General features: G+C 46.1%; 1 protein-coding gene across 1 annotated transcript; it reads right to left on the reverse strand.

The window, feature by feature from the left end:
* Window positions 1-59: 59 nt before the first annotated feature.
* Window positions 60-21,495, reverse strand: SLC66A3 (solute carrier family 66 member 3). The gene is made up of 7 exons (XM_044292210.1): window positions 21,277-21,495; window positions 7,160-7,242; window positions 5,516-5,585; window positions 5,243-5,300; window positions 3,301-3,421; window positions 1,790-1,831; window positions 60-950 (listed from the first exon to the last, which is right to left on the reverse strand). Exons 1-7 carry the CDS (start codon window positions 21,423-21,425, stop codon window positions 850-852), a joined length of 624 nt encoding a protein of 207 aa, XP_044148145.1. The 5' UTR covers window positions 21,426-21,495; the 3' UTR covers window positions 60-849.
* Window positions 21,496-27,251: the final 5,756 nt, after the last annotated feature.

A 27,251-nucleotide genomic window follows, 5' to 3' on the forward strand; every position in this document is an offset into this window, starting at 1 on the left:
GATTTGGAATAGAATGTGTAGTGTTCCCAATGCATTTGTGTGTATGGAAATAAAGGCTATTAAAAGGATTTTGAGCTTTATTCACATTTTTAAACAGACTGCTATTATTTTGAACGCAGCTGTATGTGTAACAGAGAATAACGACACAGAAGAAACCGCGCAGGAATGTGAGATAATACGGATAAAACTAAACCCCACAATCAGACAGGACACTTGGCACTGCCATGTGCATGGGCCCCCTAACCAGCAGCAACGTCCCTGAGGCAGTATTAGGCTACGATCACACGACTATAGTATTTTGCAGATCCGTAAAAGACAGATTGCGGCCCGTGTGCGTTCTGCAATTTACAGACCGCACATGCCGCTGCCATCATAGAAAATGCCAATTCTTGTCTGCAATTGCATAAAAGAATAGGACATGCTCTATATCCGCAGAACGGAAGTATACAGGTGTGCTGTCTGCATCTTTTGCAGCTCCATTGAAATGAATGGGTTAAAGTTGCGGAATGGATGCGGACTCATTGATACGGTCGTGTGAATGAGCCCTTAGACTCGTGACCTGTCCATCATGATTCTCTAGATAAATCGGAGGTAGCTACAGGCCCCAAATCTGTACAACACAATGCATGATACGTCAGCAGGATACAGCGAGAAGGGCTTCCCTGTTCTCTTACCTCACCCTGGGAGTGATGCTGAAGAGATTTAGGGAATAGCTATGCAAGCGATTCCCCCTATTTGCTGTAAAAATAATGGTTCCCCAAAAGTGAAGATATAATTCATTGACCTGTGATAAGTGGCTTAATCATAAATAGTCCCTATACTGTAGGCTGCAGTTCCTGACGTGACCCCTCAGTCCTCCTTCTTCTCGTCAGCCGGCTTCTTCCTGTATTTCAGGATGGCGAGCACCACCCAGCAGTTGAGAACGAACATCACAATGAACCGCACGAGAACTGAAAGGAGAAATCATTGCATTACTTAAAGGGGCAGCCAGAAAAGCAATGCGTTATTAAGCTCTCCTGATAGGTCTGTCTCGGCGCTCATTCACACCAATGCGTCCGATTTTCAATCTGCAAAAACAGACAGAGCCCGGGTGCATTCTGCCATTTTTCCTGCGGTCATCCATTGCAATGGTTATTCTAATCTCCAAAAACAGACCTGAATAGGATCTGCAGTGATATTCTCCGGACAGGCACCAAAAGATCTGGTGTGCATGAGGCTTTAGGCCCCTTTCACACGAGCGAGTTTTCCATGCAGGTGCGATGCGTGACGTGAACACATTGCACCCGCACTGAATCCTGACCCATTTGTTTTCATGGTTCTGTGTACATGAGCGGTTTTTTTTTCATGCATCAGTTCTGCGTTGCGTTAAACGCAGCAGGTTCTATATTCATGCGTTTTTTCACGCAGCCCTGGCCCCATAGAAGTGAATGGGGCGTCAGTTAAAAACGCACTGTATATCCGGAAGCAAGTGCGGATACAATACGTTTTTCACTGACGGTTGCTAAGAGATGTTGTTTGTCAACCTTCGGGGTTTTTTTTATCACGCTCGTGGAAAAAAACTGAACGCAATCGCAGACAAAACTGACTGAACTGGCTTGCAGAATGGTGCGAGTTTCACTGAACGCACTCGGAGCCGATCCGCCACGTGTGAAAGTGGTCTTATACCGATGAGCAGTAGCAATCTAGTGATTTCATGCTAAAACAATCACGGAGCTTCAGTGCGTCCACCATGCCCGTCAGTGCTGTGCCAAGGCCACTTTCTTTACCATCCGCCTGTGCTGTGACGTACCTGCAATGTCTCCTGTGGTCATCACCGTTGTAAAGATCCTTGCTGCAAATAAAGAATAAAGCTATGAATACAGAGCATGGAGGCCTTTTCTAACATTCCTGCTATATTTCTGTAACTGGTTTGTTGTCTGGACTCTAGTAACTATTTAGGCTGCTTCCACACTCACTTTTTGCCTCCTGCATTTTTTTTTGCTGTTTTTGTGTTTTTTCGGGGGCCATTTTTTGCAAATTGTGTGTTTGCCTACTAGTGTTTTCTTGATGGCATTTTTCCCTTATTCCTGAAATAATGCAGAGCTCCCCCATGCTCCATTTGTGAAAAGAAAGACAAAAGAAAACATCACACACACCTAAAGAATAAAAATGCAAGGAGCAAAAAATAAATAAAAAAATATAAGCTTGTGTGCCCTGCACTTCATAATTCATACAGGCCTTCAGCTAAGGCCTCATGCACACAACCGTTTTTTTTTAAGGTCCGCAAAAACATGGTCCGTAGGTCCGTGATCCGTGACCGTTTTTTCGTCCGTGGGTCTTCCTTGATTTTTGGAGGATCCACGGACATGAAAAAAATATAATAAATCTAAGTCAAGTTTGCCATTGAAATGATAGGAAAAAACGGACACGGATCACAATCTTGTGTGCATCCGTGTTTTTTCACGGACCCATTGACTTGAATGGGTCCGTGAACCATTGGCCGTGAAAAAAATAGGACAGGTCCTATTTTTTTTCACGGCCAGGAAAAACGGATCACGGATGCGGCTGCCAAATGGTGCATTTTCCGATTTTTCCACGGACCCATTGAAAGTCAATGGGTCCGCGAAAAAAAACTGAAACCGGCACAACGGCCACGGATGCACACAACGGTCGTGTGCATGAGGCCTTAGGCTTCATTCACATCACCGTTCAGCCTTTCCGTTCTCCTGCTCCGTTTAGGAGCAGGAGAAGCGAGAGGACGGAAAGGCACATAACTGAGCCAAACGGAGCCCTTAGGACCCCATAGACTATAATGGGGTCCGTTATGTTTCCGCTCAGAAGATGGTTTTGAAGCGGAGATAAAAGTTGTGCATGCAGGACTTTTGTCTCCGCTTCAAAATCATCTTCTGAGCGGAAACATAACGGACCCCATTATAGTCTAGGGGGCCTAAGGGCTCCGTTTGGCTCAGTTATGTGCCGAATCCATCCTTTCCGTTCTCCTGCTCCTAAACGGAGCAGGAGAACGGAAAGGCTGAACGGTGAAGTGAATGAAGCCTAACGCCTGGAGCTTTTAACCACAAAAAAAAAAACTTCACTTTTTAATCTATATAGTGAAGTTCATGGGAAAACAAAAAAAAGACACACCCGGGCATGCTGTGATTCGAAAAAACACCAACTGACCAAAAAAAACTGTTTGTTGGGAGTTTTAAAAATTCTTATTTGCCAACATGTAACATCCGGCTGTGGAGTTTGTGCTCCTAAAAAACACATATAAAAAGAAAAACCACAAGTAATAATGTCACAAAATGAAAGGTGACGTACTAGCACAGGTATAAGTCGCCATGCCCCAGGTCAGTGCGCTAGCTTGTCCGGAGTCCTGCGTGCGCCATAGATGCTGGAGCTGGAGGAACTTGCTTGATGCACTGATCAAAGTACATAAATTCTGCAAGACAGAATATTACTGTAAAGATTGTAACAACTACCTAACAAAATATAGGATCCGGATACACAATATCTCCTACTACTCAATTATTGGCAGGGGATTGCTAAATATACGCTATTTTCACCCCAAAATTCACATAATGTCTGACACTACAGATTGACTCGGGGTAAGGTGAATGGATTTAGATCTTAGTTTCACATTAGCGCTAAAATCTTCATAGCTAGGGATGAGCGAACTTCGGTTTTGAAGTTCAATGTACAAGTTTCGGGTTTATCGTCCGTGGTAGAGGAATCCATAACGAAATTCTTAGATAACCCGAACCTTGTACGCCGAACTTGTAAACACTCATCGCTATTCATAGCTGGATACTACCTTTCCCCCGATAGAGCCCATTGACTATAATGGGATCCGGCCCGTTTCCGGCATAAGGGTCAGGATTTGGCCTGACAAAAAAAAATATATATAAAAAAATGCTGCTTGCAGAGGTATTGAGCTGACGAAACACGCCGGACCCCTGCTAGGTCCCATTATAGTCAATGGAGCCTGGCAGTGCTCCACCCCCTTTGGGCTATGCAGTATACGATGAACTCCGACAGGCTGCTCCTCTGATTTTAGCGCCATTGTGAAACTAGCCTTAATTACAGATTTCAATGAAACCACTTTTTTTTTTTACTATATCCTATTTAAAGGGGTGTTCTACTTATTTTTTTTATTTTTATTTTTTATTGATGATGACCTATCCTCAGGCTAGGTCTGTGATGGCTAACCTTCGGCACTCCAGCTGTGGCAAAACTACAACTCGCAAGATGCAAGCTTGCTTAGCTGTTTTCCATGTACGCATGTCCGTTCCGCAAAAAAAAAAAAAAAAAAACAGAACATGTCCTATTCTTGTCCATTTTGCGGACAAGGACAGGCATTGTTACATTGGATCCACAAATAACATGGATGTCATCATTTTTTTGTGCAGATCCGTGTTTTGCGGACCACAAAATACATCCGGTTGTGTGCATGAGCCCTTATTGCCCATTTTCTCCCAGGCTGTATACTTGACAGCTGGCTGTATTAAAATGAATAGAAACCCTTAGGCCTCCTGCAGGAAAATCCGCTTTATAATACAGCGCCAGCTGGGCGGAAATTTTCCATACTTGGGCTGCATTCACACAACCATATGAATGAGTCCCACATCCATAGTTCTGTTCTGCGGGCCTGCAAAAAATATAGAAAATGTCCTATTCTTGTCCGTAATTGCAGACAAGGATAGACATTTTCTATGATATCGGCTCTCCTGCCTGCTCCCATGCCAGTCTCTGCACAACCTGACCTTCTGCTATGACGTCTGCCATTAGGTGACCGTTGCAGCAGTCACATAGGACGAGACATCTTCACAGGAGGCCGGACTGTACACGGACTGTGATGGGAGCAAGGAAATCACCACCGGAGGCGAGTAATCTTTTTTTTTTTTTTTTCTCCTGAGCTCATCATCTGTCTGCAGGAAATCTCCGCCACGTGTGCAGGTGGCCGGAGAAGAGGACCTGGTGTGCTAATCCAAGAAAGCACTGACAAATCTGCAGCCGCCGTGTGATGCAATCTTGTCCTCATGGACCAGAATCTCCAAGGAACATCTCATCAGACAGAGGGCAAATAATAATCCTACCCAGAGCTAAAATAGTGTCCTTAAAGGGGTTGTTCAGTATTACTACAGGTAATGTGTGGCATGGCCGCTCAGCCACGTTCACCTCAATTTAGTTGAGCTGCAATACAACAGACGACCTGTAGACTAGTGTGGCACTGTTTCATATCATAGGTCGTCATCGTACTCACCAGGGCTATGTCTATTATCCATTTCTTCAAGACCAACGTGTTCCAGAGACCGAAAAACCTAATCTGCAGTTAAGATATGCAAACAATGATTTGCTGAAATGCGTCATTGGCCTGATGTACAGAATGAGCTCAGGGTTACAGATTTTTAGGGATCGGGGCGCCGGTCCATCATCACCATCAGCTATGAATTATTGAGGTGGTGATGGAACAGGCCTGTGATCCACCTGCTATGTCTATGTGGTCATCTCCACTGGTAGATAGCAGAAAGGATACATCCCGGAGTAGGTCAAAGCGCTGCGCACACTGCCGCTGTAGTGGAGGATGAAGAGTAGAAGCACCGCGTCTGCAACAAAAAACTAGAACTTGTCCGTTTCGCTGAAAAAAAATGCATGCAACACGGAAGTTACCCGTTTTTTTTTTTTTTCTGGGTCCATGTTTTGCAGACCGCAAAATACATATGTGCCTGAGCCCTTAGGCTGAGTTCACACATCAGTTATTTGGTCAGTTATTTCCATCAGTGATTGCGAGCCAAAACCAGTAGTGAATTTACTCAGATCAGGTATAAGGGAAAGATCTGCTCCTGCTCTGTGTTTGTTTTTGACCCGTATGCGATTTTGGCTCACAATTAGGGCTCATGCACACAAACGTATTTTCTTTCCGTGTCCGTTCCATTTTTTTTTGCGGTCCGTATATGGAACTATTTATTTCAACGGGTCCGCAAAAAAAACGGAAGGTACTCCATGTGCATTCCGTTTCCGTATGTCCGTATTTCTGTTCCGCCCAAAAAAAATCAGAACATGTCCTATTATTGTCCGCATTACGTACAAGGATAGGACTGTTCTATTAGGGGTCAGCTGTTCTGTTCCGCAAAATACGGACATCATCCGTATTTTTTGCGGACTGCAAAATACAAATGGTCGTGTACATGAGGCCTAACTGATGGAAATAAAGCTTCATTCACACATCAGTGTTTTGGTCAGTGATTTCTATCAGTGATTGGGAGCTAAAACCAGGACTGGGGCCTCCACAGACATAAGGTATAAGGCCTCTTGCACACGACTGTATGTATTTTGCGGTCCGCAAAAAACGGATCTGCAAAAAATACGGATGACGTCCGTGTGCATTCCGTATTTTGCAGAATCGAACAGTCCTATCCTTGTCCGTAATGCGGACAATAATAGGACAAGTTCTATCCTTTAGCTGAACGGATATACGGAAACGGAATGCACACGGAGTACCTTCCATTTTGTTTTTTGCGGACCCATTGAAATGAACGGGTCCGCAAAAAAAAAAAACGGAACGGACACGGAAAGAAAATATGTTTGTGTGCATGAGGCCTAAGGAAAAGATCTGCTCCTGTTCTGTGTTTAGAGCCACACCTGGTTTTGGCTCAAAATCACTGATGGAAATCACTGACCGTACACTGAGGTGTAAATGAGGCATAACTGGCCTGTGAACTTGGCCTTAACGACATGTGCATGGCCTTAAAGACACAGTACAATAGTGCATGTGGGACTTCATGACATTGCATGAGTCACGTAAACCAACTGACCCCCTACTTACAACTATCGCATGCCACATATTGCACACAAATTTGCACCGTGATCGCACACAAGATCCCATTCCATACATATAAAAGTGAAGTCTGGGCTTTAAAGTTACCCATAATTTTTTTTTTTTTTTTTTTTTAACGTAACCTTTGTCATGTCATAGTGATGTCAAAAAATTTGAACGGTGGGAGTCTGGGGAAGCGGAGACCCCCATTGATCAATGAAATGGACCTCAGCGGCCCTCCAGCTGTTGCAAAACTACAACTCCCAGCATGCACGGACAGCCTACAGCAGGGCATGGTGGGAGTTGCAGTTTTACAACAGCTATAGAGCCACAGGTTGAGCATCCCTGGTGTACAGCACTTACCTTGTGCGATTAGGATGGGATACTCCAGGTAAGTCTCCATTGGGTATTCATAGTACATGTGGTACCTCAGAAATACCAGAAACCTAAGGAGAGACACATAGCGTATGAAACGTGTCCACGCCTGGTCTCTGCAGAATCAGGCCTGTTTCACACTTGCGTTGTTAATGCCGATATTATAATCTGGCTTCTATACCGGAATTATACAGATCCATACACCAAAATTACCCTTTATAATCACTTTATCTCCCAAGAAAATGGAATAAAAAGTGATCAAGTCATACACACCCGAAAATGGTATTGTAAAAAAAGACAGATTTCCCTCAAATGAGCCCCCACACATCTCCGTAGACATAACTATAATGGGGGTCACCGGGGAGCAGGGGTTCTGTTAGGGTTGCCACCTTTCCCAACATAAAATAATAGTTACACAAATTAAAAGGTCTAAAGTTTTATTTAGCGTCTGTTTTTGAAATTATTATGCTGGGATTCGAACTCACAGCCTTCTACATAAAGTCAAGAACCTTAACCTCTGGGCTATAGAGCTTCATGTCAGGGTCCATTCACACGTCCGTGGTGTATTGCGGATCCGCAATACACCCGGCCGGCACCCCCATAGAACTGCCTATTCTTGTCCTCAATTGCGGACAAGAATAGGACGTGTTCTACTTTTTTTGCGGAGCAACGTCCTGGAAAATCAGGGCCGAAGCCTGGAAGTTCGGGGCTGCGCTCCGGAAGTGCCGAGAGCACATAGTGTGCTCTCCACATCCCGTTCTGCCCCATTGATAATGAATGGGTCCGCACCCGTTTCCGATATTGCAGAACGGATGAGGACCCATTTGCGGACGTCTGAATGGAGCCTAAACCTGCTGTACATATCTTATGGCTAAAAACCTAGTAGTTTCCCACATATTATGAATTCATATATATCAGAAGTATGCTGAATATTATATTTTTATTTTTTTAGTAATTACACTTATTTTGTGCCATACATTTTTTTACAATTACTAAAACAAATATAAAATTATACTTTTGCTGTATAGGAATACCTAACACTATGAGGTTTTTCTAGCACAGTTTAGCATAGCTCAGTGGTTAAGGTTCTTGCCTCTAATGTAGAAGGTTGTGAGTTCAAATCCCTGCAGAAACATTTCAGAAATAGAGGCTAAATTAGACTTAAAAACACTCTGTATTTTTCGCCCCATAAGACGCACTTTTTCTTCCCCCAAAATGGGGGAGAAATGCCCCTGCGTCTTATGGGGCAAATGCTGCCAGTTTTACATCGCAAGCTGCGATTTATGAGCAGAGCGGGGACTCGGGGAGGGACTGGGAGGAGGAGCTGGGGGCCGGCAATAGCGGCAGGGCGGTGCAGTCAGTGTAGTATAGCACCGCCCCGCCGCTCCGGTATACTAACATAAGATCTCATATTCAAGTAATAGTTATTAAACATGCCCCCCAACTGCTATTATTACCTTACATCCTAATCGCTGCTGTAGAATTCAGGCAGGCCGGGCGGGCGGCAGCGTAACTCGTGTCACCCTGCGCCGCCTACTTTATGAATGAAGTAGGCGGCGCAGGCAAGTGACGTCAGTGAGACGCGCCGGCCGGCCTGAATTTTACAGAAGCGATTAGGATGTAAGGTAGTAATAGAAGTTGGGGGGCATGTTTAATAACTATTAATTCAATATGACATCTTATATTTGTATGGCGGCGGCGGGCGGTTCGGATTGCGATCTGTGGATGGCACTGTTACAGGGGGGGGGATCTGTGAATGGCACTGTTATGGGCTGAGGGGGGTCTGTGCATGGCACTGTTATGGGCTGGGGGGTCTGTGGATGGCACATATATAACAGTGTCCGTCATCCACAGATCCCCCCCCATAACAGTGTCCGTCATCCACAGATCCCCCCCCATAACAGTGTCCGTCATCCACAGATCCCCCCCCATAACAGTGTCCGTTATCCACAGATCCCCCCCCATAACAGTGTCCGTCATCCACAGATCCCCCATAACAGTGTCCGTCATCCACAGATCCCCCCCCCCCCGTAACAGTGTCCGTCATCCACAGATCCCCCCCCCGTAACAGTGTCCGTCATCCACAGATCCCCCCCCGTAACAGTGTCCGTCATCCACAGATCCCCCCCCGTAACAGTGTCCGTCATCCACAGATCCCCCCCCCGTAACAGTGTCCGTCATCCACAGATCCCCCCCCGTAACAGTGTCCGTCATCCACAGATCCCCCCCGTAACAGTGTCCGTCATCCACAGATCCCCCCCCGTAACAGTGTCCGTCATCCACAGATCCCCCCCCGTAACAGTGTCAGTCATCCACAGATCCCCCCATAACAGTGTCAGTCATCCACCGATCCCCCCCCATAACAGTGTCAGTCATCCACAGATCCCCCCCCATAACAGTGTCAGTCATCCACAGATCCCCCCCATAACAGTGTCCGTCATCCACAGATCCCCCCCATAACAGTGTCCGTCATCCACAGATCCCCCCATAACAGTGTCCGTCATCCACAGATCCCCCCCATAACAGTGTCCGTCATCCACAGATCCCCCCATAACAGTGTCCGTCATCCACAGATCCCCCCATAACAGTGTCCGTCATCCACAGATCCCCCCATAACAGTGTCCGTCATCCACAGATCCCCCCCATAACAGTGTCCGTCATCCACAGATCCCCCCATAACAGTGTCCGTCATCCACAGATCCCCCCATAACAGTGTCCGTCATCCACAGATCCCCCCATAACAGTGTCCGTCATCCACAGATCCCCCCATAACAGTGTCCGTCATCCACAGATCCCCCCATAACAGTGTCCGTCATCCACAGATCCCCCCATAACAGTGTCCGTCATCCACAGATCCCCCCATAACAGTGTCCGTCATCCACAGATCCCCCCCATAACAGTGTCCGTCATCCACAGATCCCCCCATAACAGTGTCCGTCATCCACAGATCCCCCCCCCATAACAGTGTCCGTCATCCACAGATCCCCCCTATAACAGTGTCAGTCATCCACAGATCCCCCCCATAACAGTGTCCGTCATCCACAGATCCCCCCTATAACAGTGTCAGTCATCCACAGATCCCCCCCATAACAGTGTCCGTCATCCACAGATCCCCCCTATAACAGTGTCAGTCATCCACAGATCCCCCCCATAACAGTGTCCGTCATCCACAGATCCCCCCCATAACAGTGTCAGTCATCCACAGATCCCCCCATAACAGTGTCCGTCATCCACAGATCCCCCCCATAACAGTGTCCGTCATCCACAGATCCCCCCTATAACAGTGTCCGTCATCCACAGATCCCCCCTATAACAGTGTCAGTCATCCACAGATCCCCCCCATAACAGTGTCCGTCATCCACAGATCCCCCCCATAACAGTGTCCGTCATCCACAGATCCCCAGTAATAGTGCCATCCACAGACCACCATTAGTTCCAAACCCACCTTTTGGTTAAAAAATTTTTTTTTCTTATTTTCCTCCCCAAAAACCTAGGTGCGTCTTATGGGCCGGTGCGTCTTATAGGGCGAAAAATACGAATACGAGAGCTTCAGGTTTCCCAATCTCACTACGGCCGAGATACATGCACTGACGGAATTAAAGAGGGATACCGAGCTCACGATAAAACCGGCCGATAAAGGCGGTGCCGTTGTGGTACTCGATACGTCTAAATATACTAAGGAGATCCTAAGGCAACTTAATGATGAAAATGTGTATTGTGAGATATCTTATGATCCTAAGTTCAATATCATGCGTACAATTGATGACTGTCTGACAGATGCAACACAAGCGGGTATTATAGATGAGGGCCTTAGGGAATACCTCACGGTCTCCCACCCCATCACTCCGGTGATCTATGTCCTGCCGAAAGTGCATAAAACAATGGTGGACCCACCTGGGCGCCCCATTGTTTCAGGCACTGATTCAGTGTTCTGTCACATATCTATTTTCCTGGACAGAGTATTACGTAATTTTTCCACAGGGGGGCAGTCCTACATCAGAGACACATCAGATTTTTTGAAGAAGCTTAATTCTGTGAACCTGGATATGACTAATGAGATCACTCTGGCATCATTTGATGTGGTGTCCTTATACACCTCCATTAACCATCATAAGGGTATCACGGCGGTACAAAGTATGTTGGATGCGTCATCCATGACGCCTGAGGCGAGCTCGTTTGTTATATCGCTCTTGAGGATAGTATTGGAGCACAACTATTTTCTTTTCCGGGACACGTTTTATGTCCAAAAACGCGGCGTGGCGATGGGGTCCAACGTGGCCCCCGCGTATGCCAACATATTTATGCGCCGGTATGAGGAAGATGTCGTCTATGGGTCCCACCATGCCCAGTATCTTTTGGGCTGGTGGCGATACATAGACGACATCTTCCTCATCTGGACAGGTACGGAGGAACAATTGTCTGACTTTCACCATTACCTCAATGGGATTGATGGCGAATTACAATTCACCTTGACATACTCTAATACCTCAGTTCAGTTCCTTGACACTAACGTTGTGATTTCTAATGGTAAACTTACCACAACATTATATACGAAACCCACAGATAGGAACATGATACTGAGGTACGAAAGCTGCCACCCCCGCAGCATGGTGAAACACCTCCCACAATCACAATTTTTAAGAGCTAAACGCATCGTTACCAACAGCGATGCCCTTGAACAGACGGTAGACAACATGGTCACTAAATTTAGACAACGGGGCTATCCCAATAAATTACTTCAAGATCAGAAACAGAATGTGTTGACCATGGACCGTGATACTGTATTACAGGGCAAGGGCAACAAGGAAAAACCAGACAAAATTACGTTTGTCTCTACGTATACAGAGTACAGTGACTCGATCAGCAAAATTATAAAAAGACATTGGCCCATATTGGGTAGTTGCCTTAAAAAGATACCTGAGTTTGCAACCTCTCCCCTGTGCGCTTACCGTAGATCTCGTAATATCAGAGACCAACTAGTAAGGGCCGATTTGGGCCCTAAATCTAGGGTGCTACAGACCACATTGGCACCATTGGGCACGGGGTGCTACCCGTGTCCACATTGTGTCAATTGTGGGCTGATTCGGAGATCCAAGACATTTGTACACCCTGAGACGGGACAAGTATTCCCCATTAAATTCCATCTAACCTGCGATACCTCATTTGTTATCTATGTGCTATCCTGTCCATGTGAAATATTGTATGTGGGAGAAACATCCACAGATCTGAAAACCAGATTAAATAATCACCGTCATACAATTAGGAAGGGCCGCAAGGATCTACCAGTCCCAAGACACTTTGGGCTATTTAAACACAAAGAAAAAGACCTTAGGTGCTGGATCATAGACCATGTTCCAATGCCACGGAGAGGTGGCGACCGGATAGCTTTATTAAAGAAAAAGGAAATGCAGTGGATCCAAACTCTAAAAAGCCTTCATCCTGCAGGTTTAAACATTGATTATAGATATGGTGGGATTACGTGAGGACAGCGGTTTGCCCTTATGTACCATGTATGCATTCTGCGTATTATCCTGTGTGTAGTACTGAAACATTGGTTTTATATAGAAAAAACTAAAATATTTTAAACACAATTTTGTTTTACACAGTCACTAACACATTTCTTATTGTCTTTTTAGACAAATCTGATACCGAGGATACTTTGGAAGATGGATGAACCTGAGAGTGGATGATAAGCCCCAGAATAAACTACTCTAGTTTGATCTACTATTTTAGTTTGATCTATATTATTTTATATTTTTGTGCGGTCCAGACGTGTATTCCATCCAGCCGAAACATGTAACAATGGGAAAGGGATCTAATTCCTCTTATATTGCTCTTATGTGGACAACGTTCTGTTATAATGAGGAGTACCCTCACAGTTGCTTAACAAAGCTGGGTAAGATCCCACAGGGGCAACGACACTGACGCGTCGGGCGCCTATGTGAGATCATTGGAGGTGCGTTTGTCATTTTGAGCAAAGATGATGACGCATCCCACCTGCTATATTGTGGTAAGCGACCACAGCAACTGATATTACAGTATGTGTATTAGACATTTATATATATAATAAAGATCATTCCCGACAGGATTCCCTTAAACAATATGGTGGTTACATGGCGATGAGAACATTGCGCAGGCGCGGCCTTTTGCTGACATCGATGGACGTCACTAATATGCGGCCGATGTCATCAGCAGGCGGCTGCCTAGTGCTTGAATGTGTCCTTTACTAATGACGCGGGCAGGCTGGAACATGCGCACTGGACTGCACAGGACGCGCCGATCGGCGCTACAGTATATGGGGTTTCCATCCTGCTATCAGGGTAAAATTCATTAATCCCTTGTATTGCTGCACATGGTTATCATTCTAGCTAATATATTAATGATACGTTAATTAGCTACTGGTGCAAACAATCATGTATTCTTTGGTATTTCTTTGTGATATGACACAATTCAGACTTTGTGTCATTTGATTAAGCACATGTCACTTGATGTAACATAAATAATGTGTGGTTTTTGCACATGTATGTATTATATACAGTTATCATTTGTAAAGTACCAATTATGTGATTTTATTGATTGTACATGGGTTACGCCTTTATATACCTGCTATGCACTGTTCACCAATGCTTGAGAAAGGCTCAGTTGGAGCCGAAACGTCGCTTTGTCACAAGATGGGTGAATAAACACAGATTTTCTTCACGAATTACTTGGAGTGCAGTCCAATTTTTGTATCTATCTATCTATCTATATATATATATATGAGTCAGAGCAGGGACTCCTAAGCCAAACTATAGTCCTGACTGTTCAGTAACACTGGGGGATTTCCCGTACAGCTATCATCAGAATAGACCTCAGTGGGCCCCGGTTTGCTGGGTGCTGACGCAGGCCCTGTGTACCTGTGTGAAGTTGGCACCCCATGTTCTTAAATTTAAAAAAGAAATACACCATTCGTTTGTGCTGCGTTTGTGCCGCAAAAATGAACGTTTGTGCCTGTTCGGTTCCTGAGATATAGCGCGTTAGATTTTTATGAAGCCCCGCCCATTTTCCACCCCATGTTCTTAAATTTCAAAAAGAAATACACCATTCGTTTGTGCTGCAAAAATTAACGTTTGCGCCGCTTTGGTTTCCGAGATATTGCGCGCTTGATTTGCTGAAACCCCGCCCACTTTCCACCCCATGTTTTCAAATTTCAAAAAGAAATACACCATTCGTTTGTGCTGCGCTTGTGCTGGTTTGTGCCGCAAAAATGAACGTTTGCGGCGCTTTGGTTTCCGAGATATTGCGTGCTTGATTTGATGAAACCCCTCCCACTTTCCACCCCATGTTTTTAACCCTGACTCTAGACCCCCCAGGTGTGCTGCAGCTTGCCCCCCCCCCCCCCCCGCCTCCTTTCACAACTTTTTTTGGGGCACAAGCATATTATATTTTTTTTTCTGCGTACGCTGACTGTGGCCGGGACTCTTAGCGTCACTGTTAGCGCATCGCACGCCCCACCGCTGATCAACTTCGGACGGTTGATCAGCGAGTTTGAATTTAAAAAAATAAAATAAAATCACATTTTTGGGCCTTTTTTTATTTTTTTTGTCTGTAAGGTTTAGAGTAAGTTCCCAAACACCCGTCCCCCCACACACACGCACACCAAATAAAGTTTATCACACACTCCCCTATGGCCTGCCGGATGTTCTAGGCGGCATATGCCCAGCTTGCCTCCGAGTCCGAGAGCCCCAGTGAGGACGAGGATAACCCCTCTTTCCTTTTGTCATCCGCGTCCTCCTCAACATCTAGCAATGATGATGAGACCCCAAGGCGGCGGAGACGCCGCCAGGTGGAGCAAGTAGACCGCCATGCTAGGGACCCTGTGGCCCACACTAGTACGAGAAGCTCTGGGGCTCGTACTAGTTTTCCGGCCCACCAGTTAAGACCACCGGAACTTGTGAACTTGTCTGGTATACCCCAGAGCGTTATGAGCCCGTGATTCCTGATTTTGTAGGCCAACCAGGAATCCAGATTTCCACAGTGGGCTTCACTGAATACTACTTTAGTCTTTTTTTCAGTGACCCCTTTGTGAATCTGATGTTGGAGCAGACGAACCTGTACGCCCCACAGTTCATTGCTCAACATCCGGGCTCCTTTTTGGCTAGGCCCGGTGGCTGGACTCCGGTCTGTGCAGCCAAGATGAGGACGTTTTGGGGCCTCGTGCTGCATATGGGCCTAGTCAAGAAACCTAGTGTCAGGCATTACTGGAGTGGGGATGTCCTCTACCAGACCCCACTTTACAATTATGCAGATAATGCAGCATGTCCCCCCGAAGGTGATCCTGCCTATGACCGCCTGTACAAAATCAGGTCGGTCATCGATCACTTTGGGGCCAAATTTGTGCAGGTCTATGTACCTGGAAGGGAAGTCGCGGTTGATGAGTCTCTCATTGCTTTCAAGGGGAGACTCATTATCCGCCAGTATGTTCCCTCTAAGCGGGCGAGGTATGGCGTGAAGCTGTACAAACTTTGTGAGAGTACCTCAGGGTGCACTTACAAGTTTCGTGTGTACGAGGGGCGAGATTCCCGTATTCAACCCCCAGAATGTCCCCCCACTCTGGGTGTTAGCGGGAAACTTGTGTGGGACCTTATGCACCCACTGCTAAATAAGGGTTACCACCTTTGCGTGGATAACTTTTATACTAGTATCCCCTTGTTCCAGTCTCTTGCCGCCAGATCCACGTTCGCTTGTGGGACTGTGCGGAAAAATCAACGCGGCCTCCCTGGCCACCCCCTCCAGGTACCTATCCCTAGGGGTGCGACCCGTGCACTTACCAGTGGAAATCTGTTGCTGGTCATCAAGAGTGATGTCCTTATGCTGTCCACAATTCACGGTAACGGCATCACCCCTGTCCCTGTGCGAGGTACCGCAGCAACGGTCCTCAAGCCTGATTGCATCGTCGACTACAATCGATATATGGGAGGAGTTAATCTCCCTGATCAAGTCCTCGAGCCATATAACGCCATGCGCAAAACCCGGGCATGGTATAAAAAAGTTGCGGTCTGCTTGGTGCAGGTTGCCTTGTACAACTCTTTTGTGCTGTCCCGGAGTGCTGGCAACACAGGGACATTCCTTCAGTTCTATGAGGCAGTCCTCAAGGACCTGATCTTTTCTGACCGGGAAAGAGCAGGCCAGAGTACCTCGGGAACTGGAGGCGCCCGGATCGTCCCTGGCCAACACTTTCCAGGTGTGGTCCCCCATACTGGAAAGAAGGGCGGACCCAAAAAAGGTGCAGAGTATGTCACAGGAGGGGGATACGGAAGGACACCACTACTCAGTGTGACACGTGCCCCGATCATCTGGGCCTCTGCATTATTGGTTGCTTCAAGGAGTACCACACTTCCATGGAGTACTAAATTTATGTTCCCCTTCCCCATTTTAGTCACTGACAATCGGATATAAAACTATGGGGATACTAGTATAAAAGTTATCCACGTGCAGGTGGTAGCCCTTATCTAGCAGTGGGTGCATAAGGTCCCACACAAGTTTCCTGCTAACACCCAGAGTGGGGGAACCTTCTGGGGGTTAAATACGGGAATCTCGCCCCTCGTACACACGAAACTTGTAAGTGCACCCTGAGGTACTCTCACAAAGTTTGTACAGCTTCACGCTTAGAGGGAACATACTGGCGGATAATGAGTCTCCCCTTGAAAGCAATGAGAGACTCATCAACCGCGACTTCCCTTCCAGGTACATAGACCTGCACAAATTTGGCCCCAAAGTGATCGATGACCGACCGGATTTTGTACAGGCGGTCATAGGCAGGATCACCTTGGGGGGGACATGCTGCATTATCTGCATAATTGTAAAGTGGGGTCTGGTAGAGGACGTCCCCACTCCAGTAATGCCTGACACTAGGTTTCTTGACTAGGCCCATATGCAGCACGAGGCCCCAAAACGTCCTCATCTTGGCTGCACAGACCGGAGTCCAGCTACCGGGCCTAGCCAAAAAGGAGCCCGGATGTTGAGCAATGAACTGTGGGGCGTACAGGTTCGTCTGCTCCAACATCAGATTCACAAAGGGGTCACTGAAAAAAAGACTAAAGTAGTCGCATTCAGTGAAGCCCACTGTGGAAATCTGGATTCCTGGTTGGCCTACAAAATCAGGAATCACGGGCTCAAAACGCTGTGGGGTATACCAGACAAGTTCACCGGTAGGGGGCTCCGGTGGTCTTAACTGGTGGGCCGGAAAACTAGTACGAGCCCCAGAGCTTCTCGTACTAGTGTGGGCCACAGGGTCCCTAGCATGGCGGTCTCCTTGCTCCACCTGGCGGCGTCTCCGCCGCCTTGGGGTCTCATCATCATTGCTAGATGATGAGGAGGACGCGGATTACAAAAGGAAAGTGGGGTTATCCTCTTCCTCACTGGGGCTCTCGGACTCGGAGGCAAGCTGGGCATATGCCGCCTAGAACATCCGGCAGGCCATAGGGGAGTGTGTGATAAACTTTATTTGGTGTGCGTGTGTGTGGGGGGACGGGTGTTCGGGAACTTACCCTAAACCTTACAGACAAAAAAAAAAAAAAGGCCCAAAAATGTGATTTCAAACTCGCTGATCAACCGTCCGAAGTTGATCAGCGGTGGGGCGTGCGATGCGCTAACAGTGACGCTAAGGCCCCTTTCACACGGGCGAGTTTTCTGTGCGGGTGCGATGCGTGCGGTGAACGCACTGCACCCGCACTGAATCCTGACCCATTCATTTCTATGGGACTGTGCACACGAGCGGTGATTTTCACGCATCACTTGTGCGTTGCGTGAAAATCGCAGCATGCTCCTCTTTGTGCGTTTTTCACGTAACGCAGGCCCTATAGAAATGAATGGGGTTGCGTGAAAATCGCATGCATCCGCAAGCAAGTGCGGATGCGGTGCGATTTTCACGCATGGGTTCTAGGTGACAGTCTATTCACTGTATTATTTTCCCTTATAACATGGTTATAAGGGAAAATAATAGCATTCTATATACAGAATGCTTAGTATAATAGTGCTGGAAGGGTTAAAAATAATAAAAAAGTTAACTCACCTTCTCCTCTTGTTCGGGTAGATGCCGGTCTGTTCTTTAGCTGTGGGCTGAAGGACCTTTGATGACGTCAGATCACATGCTCCATCACCATGGTGATGGACCATGTGATTGGAGCATGTGATCTGACATCACCTCAGGTCATTCAGTCCACAGCTAAAGAACAGACCGGCATCTACGCTAACAAGAGGAGAAGGTGAGTTAACTTTTTTATTATTTTTAACCCTTCCAGCACTATTATACTAAGCATTCTGTATTCAGAATGCTATTATTTTCCCTTATAACCATGTTATAAGGGAAAATAATACAATCTTCAGAACATCAATCCCAAGCCCGAACTTCTGTGAAGAAGTTCGGGTTTGGGTACCAAACATGCGCGATTTTTCTCACGCGAGTGCAAAACGCATGACAATGTTTTGCACTCGCGCAGAAAAATCGCGCATTTTCCCGCAACGCACCCGCCTCTTATCCGGGCAAAAAACATGACGCCCGTGTGAAAGAGGCCTAAGAGTCCCGGCCACAGTCAGAGTACGCAGAAAAAAAATATATAATATGCTTGTGCCCCAAAAAAAGTTGTGAAAGGGGGCAGGAGGGGGGCAAGCTGCAGCACACCTGGGGGGTCTAGAGTAAGGGTTAAAAACATGGGGTGGAAAGTGGGAGGGGTTTCAGCAAATCAAGCACGCAATATCTCGGAAACCAAAGCGGCGCAAACGTTCATTTTTGCAGCACAAACTAGCACAAACGAATGGTGTATTTATTTTTGAAATTTAAAAACATGGGGTGGAAAGTGGGCGGGGTTTCAGCAAATCAAGTGGCAATATCTCGGAAACCAAAGCGGCGCAAACGTTAATTTTTGCAGCACAAACGCAGCACAAACGCAGCACAAACGAATGGTGTATTTCTTTTGGAAATTTAAGAACATGGGGTGGAAAGTGGGCGGGGCTTCATAAAAATCTAACGCGCTATATCTCAGGAACCGAACCGGCACAAACGTTCATTTTTGCGGCACAAACCAGCACAAACGCAGCACAAACGAATGGTGTATTTCTTTTGGAAATTTAAGAACATGGGGTGGAAAGTGGGCGGGGTTTCAGCAAATCGAGCGCAATATCTCGGAAACCAAAGCGGCGCAAACGTTCATTTTTGCAGCACAAACCAGCACAAAGGCAGCACAAACGAATGGTGTATTTCTTTTTGAAATTTAAGAACATGGGGTGCCAACTTCACACAGGTGCCCTGTGTAGATTCTATAGTAATGTGCACAGTGGTTACCCATTGGAGCCAGTATAGGTTGGTGTAAATTAAACTGATCTGTTTTGATTTTGCATCAGGATGCATCCATTCTATTAGGATGCAGTTGTGAGAAATCAAAACGGAAAAAAAATGGATCCATCACTAAAAATACATTGAAAGTCAATGGGTGACGCATTCGTTTTTTTAGCCTCCTTACATTGTTTTCAGTGACGAATCCGTATCTTTTTTTTCTTTCAGTTTTTATGACCAGACACGCAGCTTGCATCGGTTTTGTTTCCGGTGACAAGACAGAATGCTGCCAGAACAGAAGACATCCTGATGCCTCCTGAACGGATCTCCTTCCATTCAGAATGCATGAGGACTAAACAGTAACGTTTTTTTTCCCGCTATTAACATCCTCTGCCAGATCTCAATACCGGAAAAAAACAACGCAAGTGTAGGTAGCCATTATCATAATTCATTCTAAAATACATTTTTATCAGTGGGTGCAGTAGTTACAGTCACACACGAGTCTCAATACCGGAAGGGGCTCAACGTTCCCTTTTCCGCACAGGACGCCAGTATTAGGCTAGGGCTACACGACAATAAGTCGCATAATGATAGTCTATGGGGTTGCACTGCAACATATTGAAACCGGACAGTAGCAGAAAAACCCATCTTGGATTATTTTTTGCGACTGTCGTGTCGCAGTGCGACACCATAGACTATCATTATAAAAATTGTCGTGCGACTTTTCTGCAACCACTCACGTGTAGCCCTAGCCTCAGACCATACTTTCCATCCATGTGCAGTCTGCCGTTTTTACGTATGGCACACTGACCCATTCATTGCTATTGGGCCATGCACACGACCGTATTGTTTTGCAACTCCATATGGCCGTTCCACAAATTAAATTATTCTGCAGCGCTGTGTAATGTAATGCTAATAAAAGGAAGTCGCATAAAAAGCAATTCCCTAAGATAAATGACGGTATGTGTACAGGGAAGCTCAGCCCGTCAGACGCTGCACTACAGAAGGAGGACTACATCCCTCCATTATTCAGTCTCACTCTCTCATAAACGGAGGATTCTCATTATACAGGTATATTGGGGAATTGCCTTGTATGTCGTTTTCTTCTATATTACTAAAGGCTCACAACCACAGGAAGTGTCACAGGCTTAACGAGGACCTGTTGTAACTACCTGTATTCCCTGTGTAATAAAACTTCTGGAGCCTCTATTCAGGTTGTACCATTCCTTTATTACTCCTGCTAGAAGTTCTGAATGAATTACTGGCACTTTGCTGGGTGTTACCAGCTGGAGGTGTCCCTGTACCAGTCTGACACTGGCAGCACAGATTGGATAGTGTGAGACTGTGCAAGGACACACTCCCAACTGGTAACAGCCATCTGGACCTTCATTGCAAACTGCTAGAAGGTTTTTGCTACAAGGAAAGTTTGGGTTAATGGATTCAGAGGCAACTGCTTACAGAGCAAATGGCATAAAGCAGGCATCCTCAAACTGCGGCCCTCCAGCTGTTGTAAAACTACAACTCCCACAATGCCCTGCTGTAGGCTGATACCTGTTCGGGCATGCTGGGAGTTGTAGTTTTGCAACAGCTGGAGGGACGCAGTTTGAGGATGCCTGGCATAAAGTGTTAATGTAGTGCAGGCAGCGAGGAGTTAAAGCAGGTGACTTAAAGAGTTAATGGGCAAAGAGCAGGCAGCATAAAGAGTTAATAAAGACAAAACATGCACGGTAAAGAGCTAATGGGGGCAAATTAGGCACTGTATCGGGGCATGCAGGGTGCTGACACATCTTACCCTGTCACCTCCAGCAGCACACTGCCCAGGCTCAGCCCCTCTGCAGACTTGGCAGCCATGACTGACAGGATCTGGGGGAACTTCACCACCATGCACACCGCCAGGGTGCTCCAGTTGGCAAACACCAGCAGCTCTGCCTGCAGCTCCATGTCCACACCTCAACTGTGATGGAGGCGGCTGCTAAACTTCAAACAAGTCACTGCACAAGATCTCATTTCCTCTTCCTCCATGTCACTGAGAGGAGGGAAATGGCAGCTCCTCCCTAATATAACAATGAGGGTGAGGGAGCTGTGTCCTCCCACTGTTATGTCTGGTACTACACCTGGTATAAGTGCAGTCAGTGTAATGTGTGGTACTACACCTGGTATAAGTGCAGTCAGTGTTATGTGTGGTACTACACCTGGTATAAGTGCAGTCAGTGTTATGTGCGGTACTACACCTGGTATAAGTGCAGTCAGTGTAATGTGTGGTACTACACCTGGTATAAGTGCAGTCAGTGTTATGTGCGGTACTACACCCGGTATAAGTGCAGTCAGTGTTATGTGCGGTACTACACCCGGTATAAGTGCAGTCAGTGTAATGTGCGGTACTACACCTGGTATAAGTGCAGTCAGTGCAATGTGCGGTACTACACCTGGTATAAGTGCAGTCAGTGTAATGTGTGGTACTACACCTGGTATAAGTGCAGTCAGTGTTATGTGCGGTACTACACCTGGTATAAGTGCAGTCAGTGTTATGTCTGGTACTACACCTGGTATAAGTGCAGTCAGTGTTATGTGCGGTACTACACCTGGTATAAGTGCAGTCAGTGTTATGTGTGGTACTACACCTGGTATAAGTGCAGTCAGTGTAATGTCTGGTACTACACCTGGTATAAGTGCAGTCAGTGTAATGTCTGGTACTACACCTGGTATAAGTGCAGTCAGTGTAATGTGTGGTACTACACCTGGTATAAGTGCAGTCAGTGTTATGTGCGGTACTACACCTGGTATAAGTGCAGTCAGTGTTATGTCTGGTACTACACCTGGTATAAGTGCAGTCAGTGTTATGTGCGGTACTACACCTGGTATAAGTGCAGTCAGTGTTATGTGTGGTACTACACCTGGTATAAGTGCAGTCAGTGTTATGTGTGGTACTACACCTGGTATAAGTGCAGTCAGTGTAATGTCTGGTACTACACCTGGTATAAGTGCAGTCAGTGTAATGTGTGGTACTACACCTGGTATAAGTGCAGTCAGTGTAATGTGTGGTACTACACCCGCTATTAGTGCAGTCAGTGTTATGTGTGGTACTACACCCGGTGTAAGTGCAGTCAGTGTAATGTGTGGTACTACACCTGGTATAAGTGCAGTCAGTGTTATGTGTGGTACTACACCTGGTATAAGTGCAGTCAGTGTTATGTGCGGTACTACACCTGGTATAAGTGCAGTCAGTGTTATGTGCGGTACTACACCTGGTATAAGTGCAGTCAGTGTTATGTGCGGTACTACACCTGGTATAAGTGCAGTCAGTGTTATGTGCGGTACTACACCTGGTATAAGTGCAGTCAGTGTAATGTGTGGTACTACACCTGGTATAAGTGCAGTCAGTGTTATGTGTGGTACTACACCTGGTATAAGTGCAGTCAGTGTAATATGTGGTACTACACCTGGTATAAGTGCAGTCAGTGTTATGTGCGGTACTACACCCGGTATAAGTGCAGTCAGTGTAATGTGTGGTACTACACCTGGTATAAGTGCAGTCAGTGTTATGTGTGGTACTACACCCTGTATAAGTGCAGTCAGTGTAATGTGTGGTACCACACCCGGTGTAAGTGCAGTCAGTGTAATTAGTTGTACTACATCCAGTGTAAGTGCAGTCAGTGTAATGTGTGGTACTACACCCGGTATAAGTGCAGTCAGTGTTATGTGTGGTACTACGCCTGGTATAAGTGCAGTCAGTGTTATGTGTGGTACTACGCCTGGTATAAATGCAGTCAGTGTTATGTGTGGTACTACGCCTGGTATAAATGCAGTCAGTGTAATGTGTGGTACTACACCTGGTATAAGTGCAGTCAGTGTTATGTGTGGTACTACACCCGGTATAAGTGCAGTCAGTGTAATGTGCGGTACTACACCTGGTATAAGTGCAGTCAGTGTTATGTGTGGTACTACACCTGGTATAAGTGCAGTCAGTGTAATGTGTGGTACTACACCTGGTATAAGTGCAGTCAGTGTAATGTGTGGTACTACACCTGGTATAAGTGCAGTCAGTGTAATGTGCGGTACTACACCTGGTATAAGTGCAGTCAGTGTAATGTCCAGTACTACACCTGGTATAAGTGCAGTCAGTGTAATGTGTGGTACTACACCTGGTATAAGTGCAGTCAGTGTTATGTGCGGTACTACACCTGGTATAAGTGCAGTCAGTGTTATGTGCGGTACTACACCCGGTATAAGTGCAGTCAGTGTAATGTGTGGTACTACACCTGGTATAAGTGCAGTCAATGTTATGTGTGGTACTACACCCTGTATAAGTGCAGTCAGTGTAATGTGTGGTACCACACCCGATGTAAGTGCAATCAGTGTAATTAGTTGTACTACATCCAGTGTAAGTGCAGTCAGTGTAATGTGTGGTACTACACCCGGTATAAGTGCAGTCAGTGTTATGTGTGGTACTACGCCTGGTATAAGTGCAGTCAGTGTTATGTGTGGTACTACGCCTGGTATAAGTGCAGTGAGTGTTATGTGTGGTACTACGCCTGGTATAAATGCAGTCAGTGTAATGTGTGGTACTACACCTGGTATAAGTGCAGTCAGTGTTATGTGTGGTACTACACCCGGTATAAGTGCAGTCAGTGTAATGTGCGGTACTACACCTGGTATAAGTGCAGTCAGTGTAATGTGCAGTACTACACCTGGTATAAGTGCAGTCAGTGTAATGTGCGGTACTACACCTGGTATAAGTGCAGTCAGTGTAATGTGTGGTACTACGCCTGGTGTAAGTGCAGTCAGTGTAATGTCTGGTACTACGCCCAGTATAAGTGCAGTCAGTGCAATGTGCGGTACTACACCCTGTATAAGTGCAGTCAGTGTAATGTGTGGTACTACACCTGGTATAAGTGCAGTCAGTGTTATGTGTGGTACTACACCTGGTATAAGTGCAGTCAGTGTAATGTGTGGTACTACACCTGGTATAAGTGCAGTCAGTGTTATGTGTGGTACTACACCTGGTATAAGTGCAGTCAGTGTAATGTGCGGTACTACACCCAATATAAGTGCAGTCAGTGTTATGTGTGGTACTACACCCGGTATAAGTGCAGTCAGTGTAATGTGCGGTACTACACCTGGTATAAGTGCAGTCAGTGTAATGTGCAGTACTACACCTGGTATAAGTGCAGTCAGTGTAATGTGTGGTACTACACCTGGTATAAGTGCAGTCAGTGTAATGTGTGGTACTACACCTGGTATAAGTGCAGTCAGTGTTATGTGCGGTACTACACCCGGTATAAGTGCAGTCAGTGTAATGTGTGGTACTACACCTGGTATAAGTGCAGTCAATGTTATGTGTGGTACTACACCCTGTATAAGTGCAGTCAGTGTAATGTGTGGTACCACACCCGGTGTAAGTGCAGTCAGTGTAATTAGTTGTACTACATCCAGTGTAAGTGCAGTCAGTGTAATGTGTGGTACTACACCCGGTATAAGTGCAGTCAGTGTTATGTGTGGTACTACGCCTGGTATAAGTGCAGTCAGTGTTATGTGTGGTACTACGCCTGGTATAAGTGCAGTGAGTGTTATGTGTGGTACTACGCCTGGTATAAATGCAGTCAGTGTAATGTGTGGTACTACACCTGGTATAAGTGCAGTCAGTGTTATGTGTGGTACTACACCCGGTATAAGTGCAGTCAGTGTAATGTGCGGTACTACACCTGGTATAAGTGCAGTCAGTGTAATGTGCAGTACTACACCTGGTATAAGTGCAGTCAGTGTAATGTGCGGTACTACACCTGGTATAAGTGCAGTCAGTGTAATGTGTGGTACTACGCCTGGTGTAAGTGCAGTCAGTGTAATGTCTGGTACTACACCTGGTATAAGTGCAGTCAGTGCAATGTGCGGTACTACACCCTGTATAAGTGCAGTCAGTGTAATGTGTGGTACTACACCTGGTATAAGTGCAGTCAGTGTAATGTGTGGTACTACACCTGGTATAAGTGCAGTCAGTGTTATGTGTGGTACTACACCTGGTATAAGTGCAGTCAGTGTAATGTGTGGTACTACACCTGGTATAAGTGCAGTCAGTGTAATGTCTGGTACTACACCTGGTATAAGTGCAGTCAGTGTTATGTGAGGTACTACACCTGGTATAAGTGCAGTCAGTGTTATGTGCGGTACTACACCTGGTATAAGTGCAGTCAGTGTAATGTGTGGTACTACACCTGGTATAAGTGCAGTCAGTGTTATGTGTGGTACTACTCCTGGTATAAGTGCAGTCAGTGTTATGTGTGGTACTACACCTGGTATAAGTGCAGTCAGTGTAATGTGCGGTACTACACCTGGTATAAGTGCAGTCAGTGTTATGTGCGGTACTACACCTGGTATAAGTGCAGTCAGTGTTATGTGCGGTACTACACCTGGTATAAGTGCAGTCAGTGTAATGTCCAGTACTACACCTGGTATAAGTGCAGTCAGTGTTATGTGTGGTACTACACCTGGTATAAGTGCAGTCAGTGTAATGTGTGGTACTACACCTGGTATAAGTGCAGTCAGTGTTATGTGTGGTACTACTCCTGGTATAAGTGCAGTCAGTGCAATGTGCGGTACTACACCTGGTATAAGTGCAGTCAGTGTTATGTGTGGTACTACACCTGGTATAAGTGCAGTCAGTGTTATGTGCGGTACTACACCTGGTATAAGTGCAGTCAGTGTTATGTGCGGTACTACACCTGGTATAAGTGCAGTCAGTGTTATGTGTGGTACTACACCCGGTATAAGTGCAGTCAGTGTTATGTGTGGTACTACACCTGGTATAAGTGCAGTCAGTGTTATGTGCGGTACTACACCTGGTATAAGTGCAGTCAGTGTTATGTGCGGTACTACACCTGGTATAAGTGCAGTCAGTGTAATTAGTTGTACTACATCCAGTATAAGTGCAGTCAGTGTAATGTGCGGTACTACACCTGGTGTAAGTGCAGTCAGTGTTATGTGCGGTACTACACCTGGTATAAGTGCAGTCAGTGTAATGTCTGGTACTACACCTGGTATAAGTGCAGTCAGTGTTATGTGCGGTACTACACCCTGTATAAGTGCAGTCAGTGTAATGTCTGGTACTACACCTGGTATAAGTGCAGTCAGTGTAATGTGTGGTACTACACCTGGTATAAGTGCAGTCAGTGTTATGTGTGGTACTACACCTGGTATAAGTGCAGTCAGTGTTATGTGCGGTACTACACCTGGTATAAGTGCAGTCAGTGTAATGTGCGGTACTACACCTGGTATAAGTGCAGTCAGTGTTATGCCTGGTACTACACCTGGTATAAGTGCAGTCAGTGTTATGTGTGGTACTACACCTGGTATAAGTGCAGTCAGTGTTATGTGCGGTACTACACCTGGTATAAGTGCAGTCAGTGTATGTCTGGTACTACACCTGGTATAAGTGCAGTCAGTGTTATGTGTGGTACTACACCTGGTATAAGTGCAGTCAGTGTTATGTGTGGTACTACACCTGGTATAAGTGCAGTCAGTGTAATGTGCGGTACTACACCTGGTATAAGTGCAGTCAGTGTTATGCCTGGTACTACACCTGGTATAAGTGCAGTCAGTGTTATGCCTGGTACTACACCTGGTATAAGTGCAGTCAGTGTTATGTGTGGTACTACACCTGGTATAAGTGCAGTCAGTGCAATGTGCGGTACTACACCCTGTATAAGTGCAGTCAGTGTAATGTGTGGTACTACACCTGGTATAAGTGCAGTCAGTGTAATGTGTGGTACTACA

This window comes from Bufo gargarizans, chromosome 4 (assembly GCF_014858855.1).
Source record: "Bufo gargarizans isolate SCDJY-AF-19 chromosome 4, ASM1485885v1, whole genome shotgun sequence".
Classification (NCBI taxonomy): Eukaryota; Metazoa; Chordata; class Amphibia; order Anura; family Bufonidae; genus Bufo; species Bufo gargarizans.

Bases quoted from the DNA above. Each gene is read 5' to 3' on its own strand.
- SLC66A3 (XM_044292210.1), bottom strand. From the start codon at position 21,425: ATGGAGCTGCAGGCAGAGCTGCTGGTGTTTGCCAACTGGAGCACCCTG. The intron at 7,243-21,276 runs GTAAGATGTGTC...GTCTCTCCTTAG, and splicing joins GTGCTGCTGGAGGTGACAGG to GTTTCTGGTATTTCTGAGGT. The intron at 951-1,789 runs GTACGTCACAGC...TTCTCCTTTCAG, and splicing joins GACCACAGGAGACATTGCAG to TTCTCGTGCGGTTCATTGTG.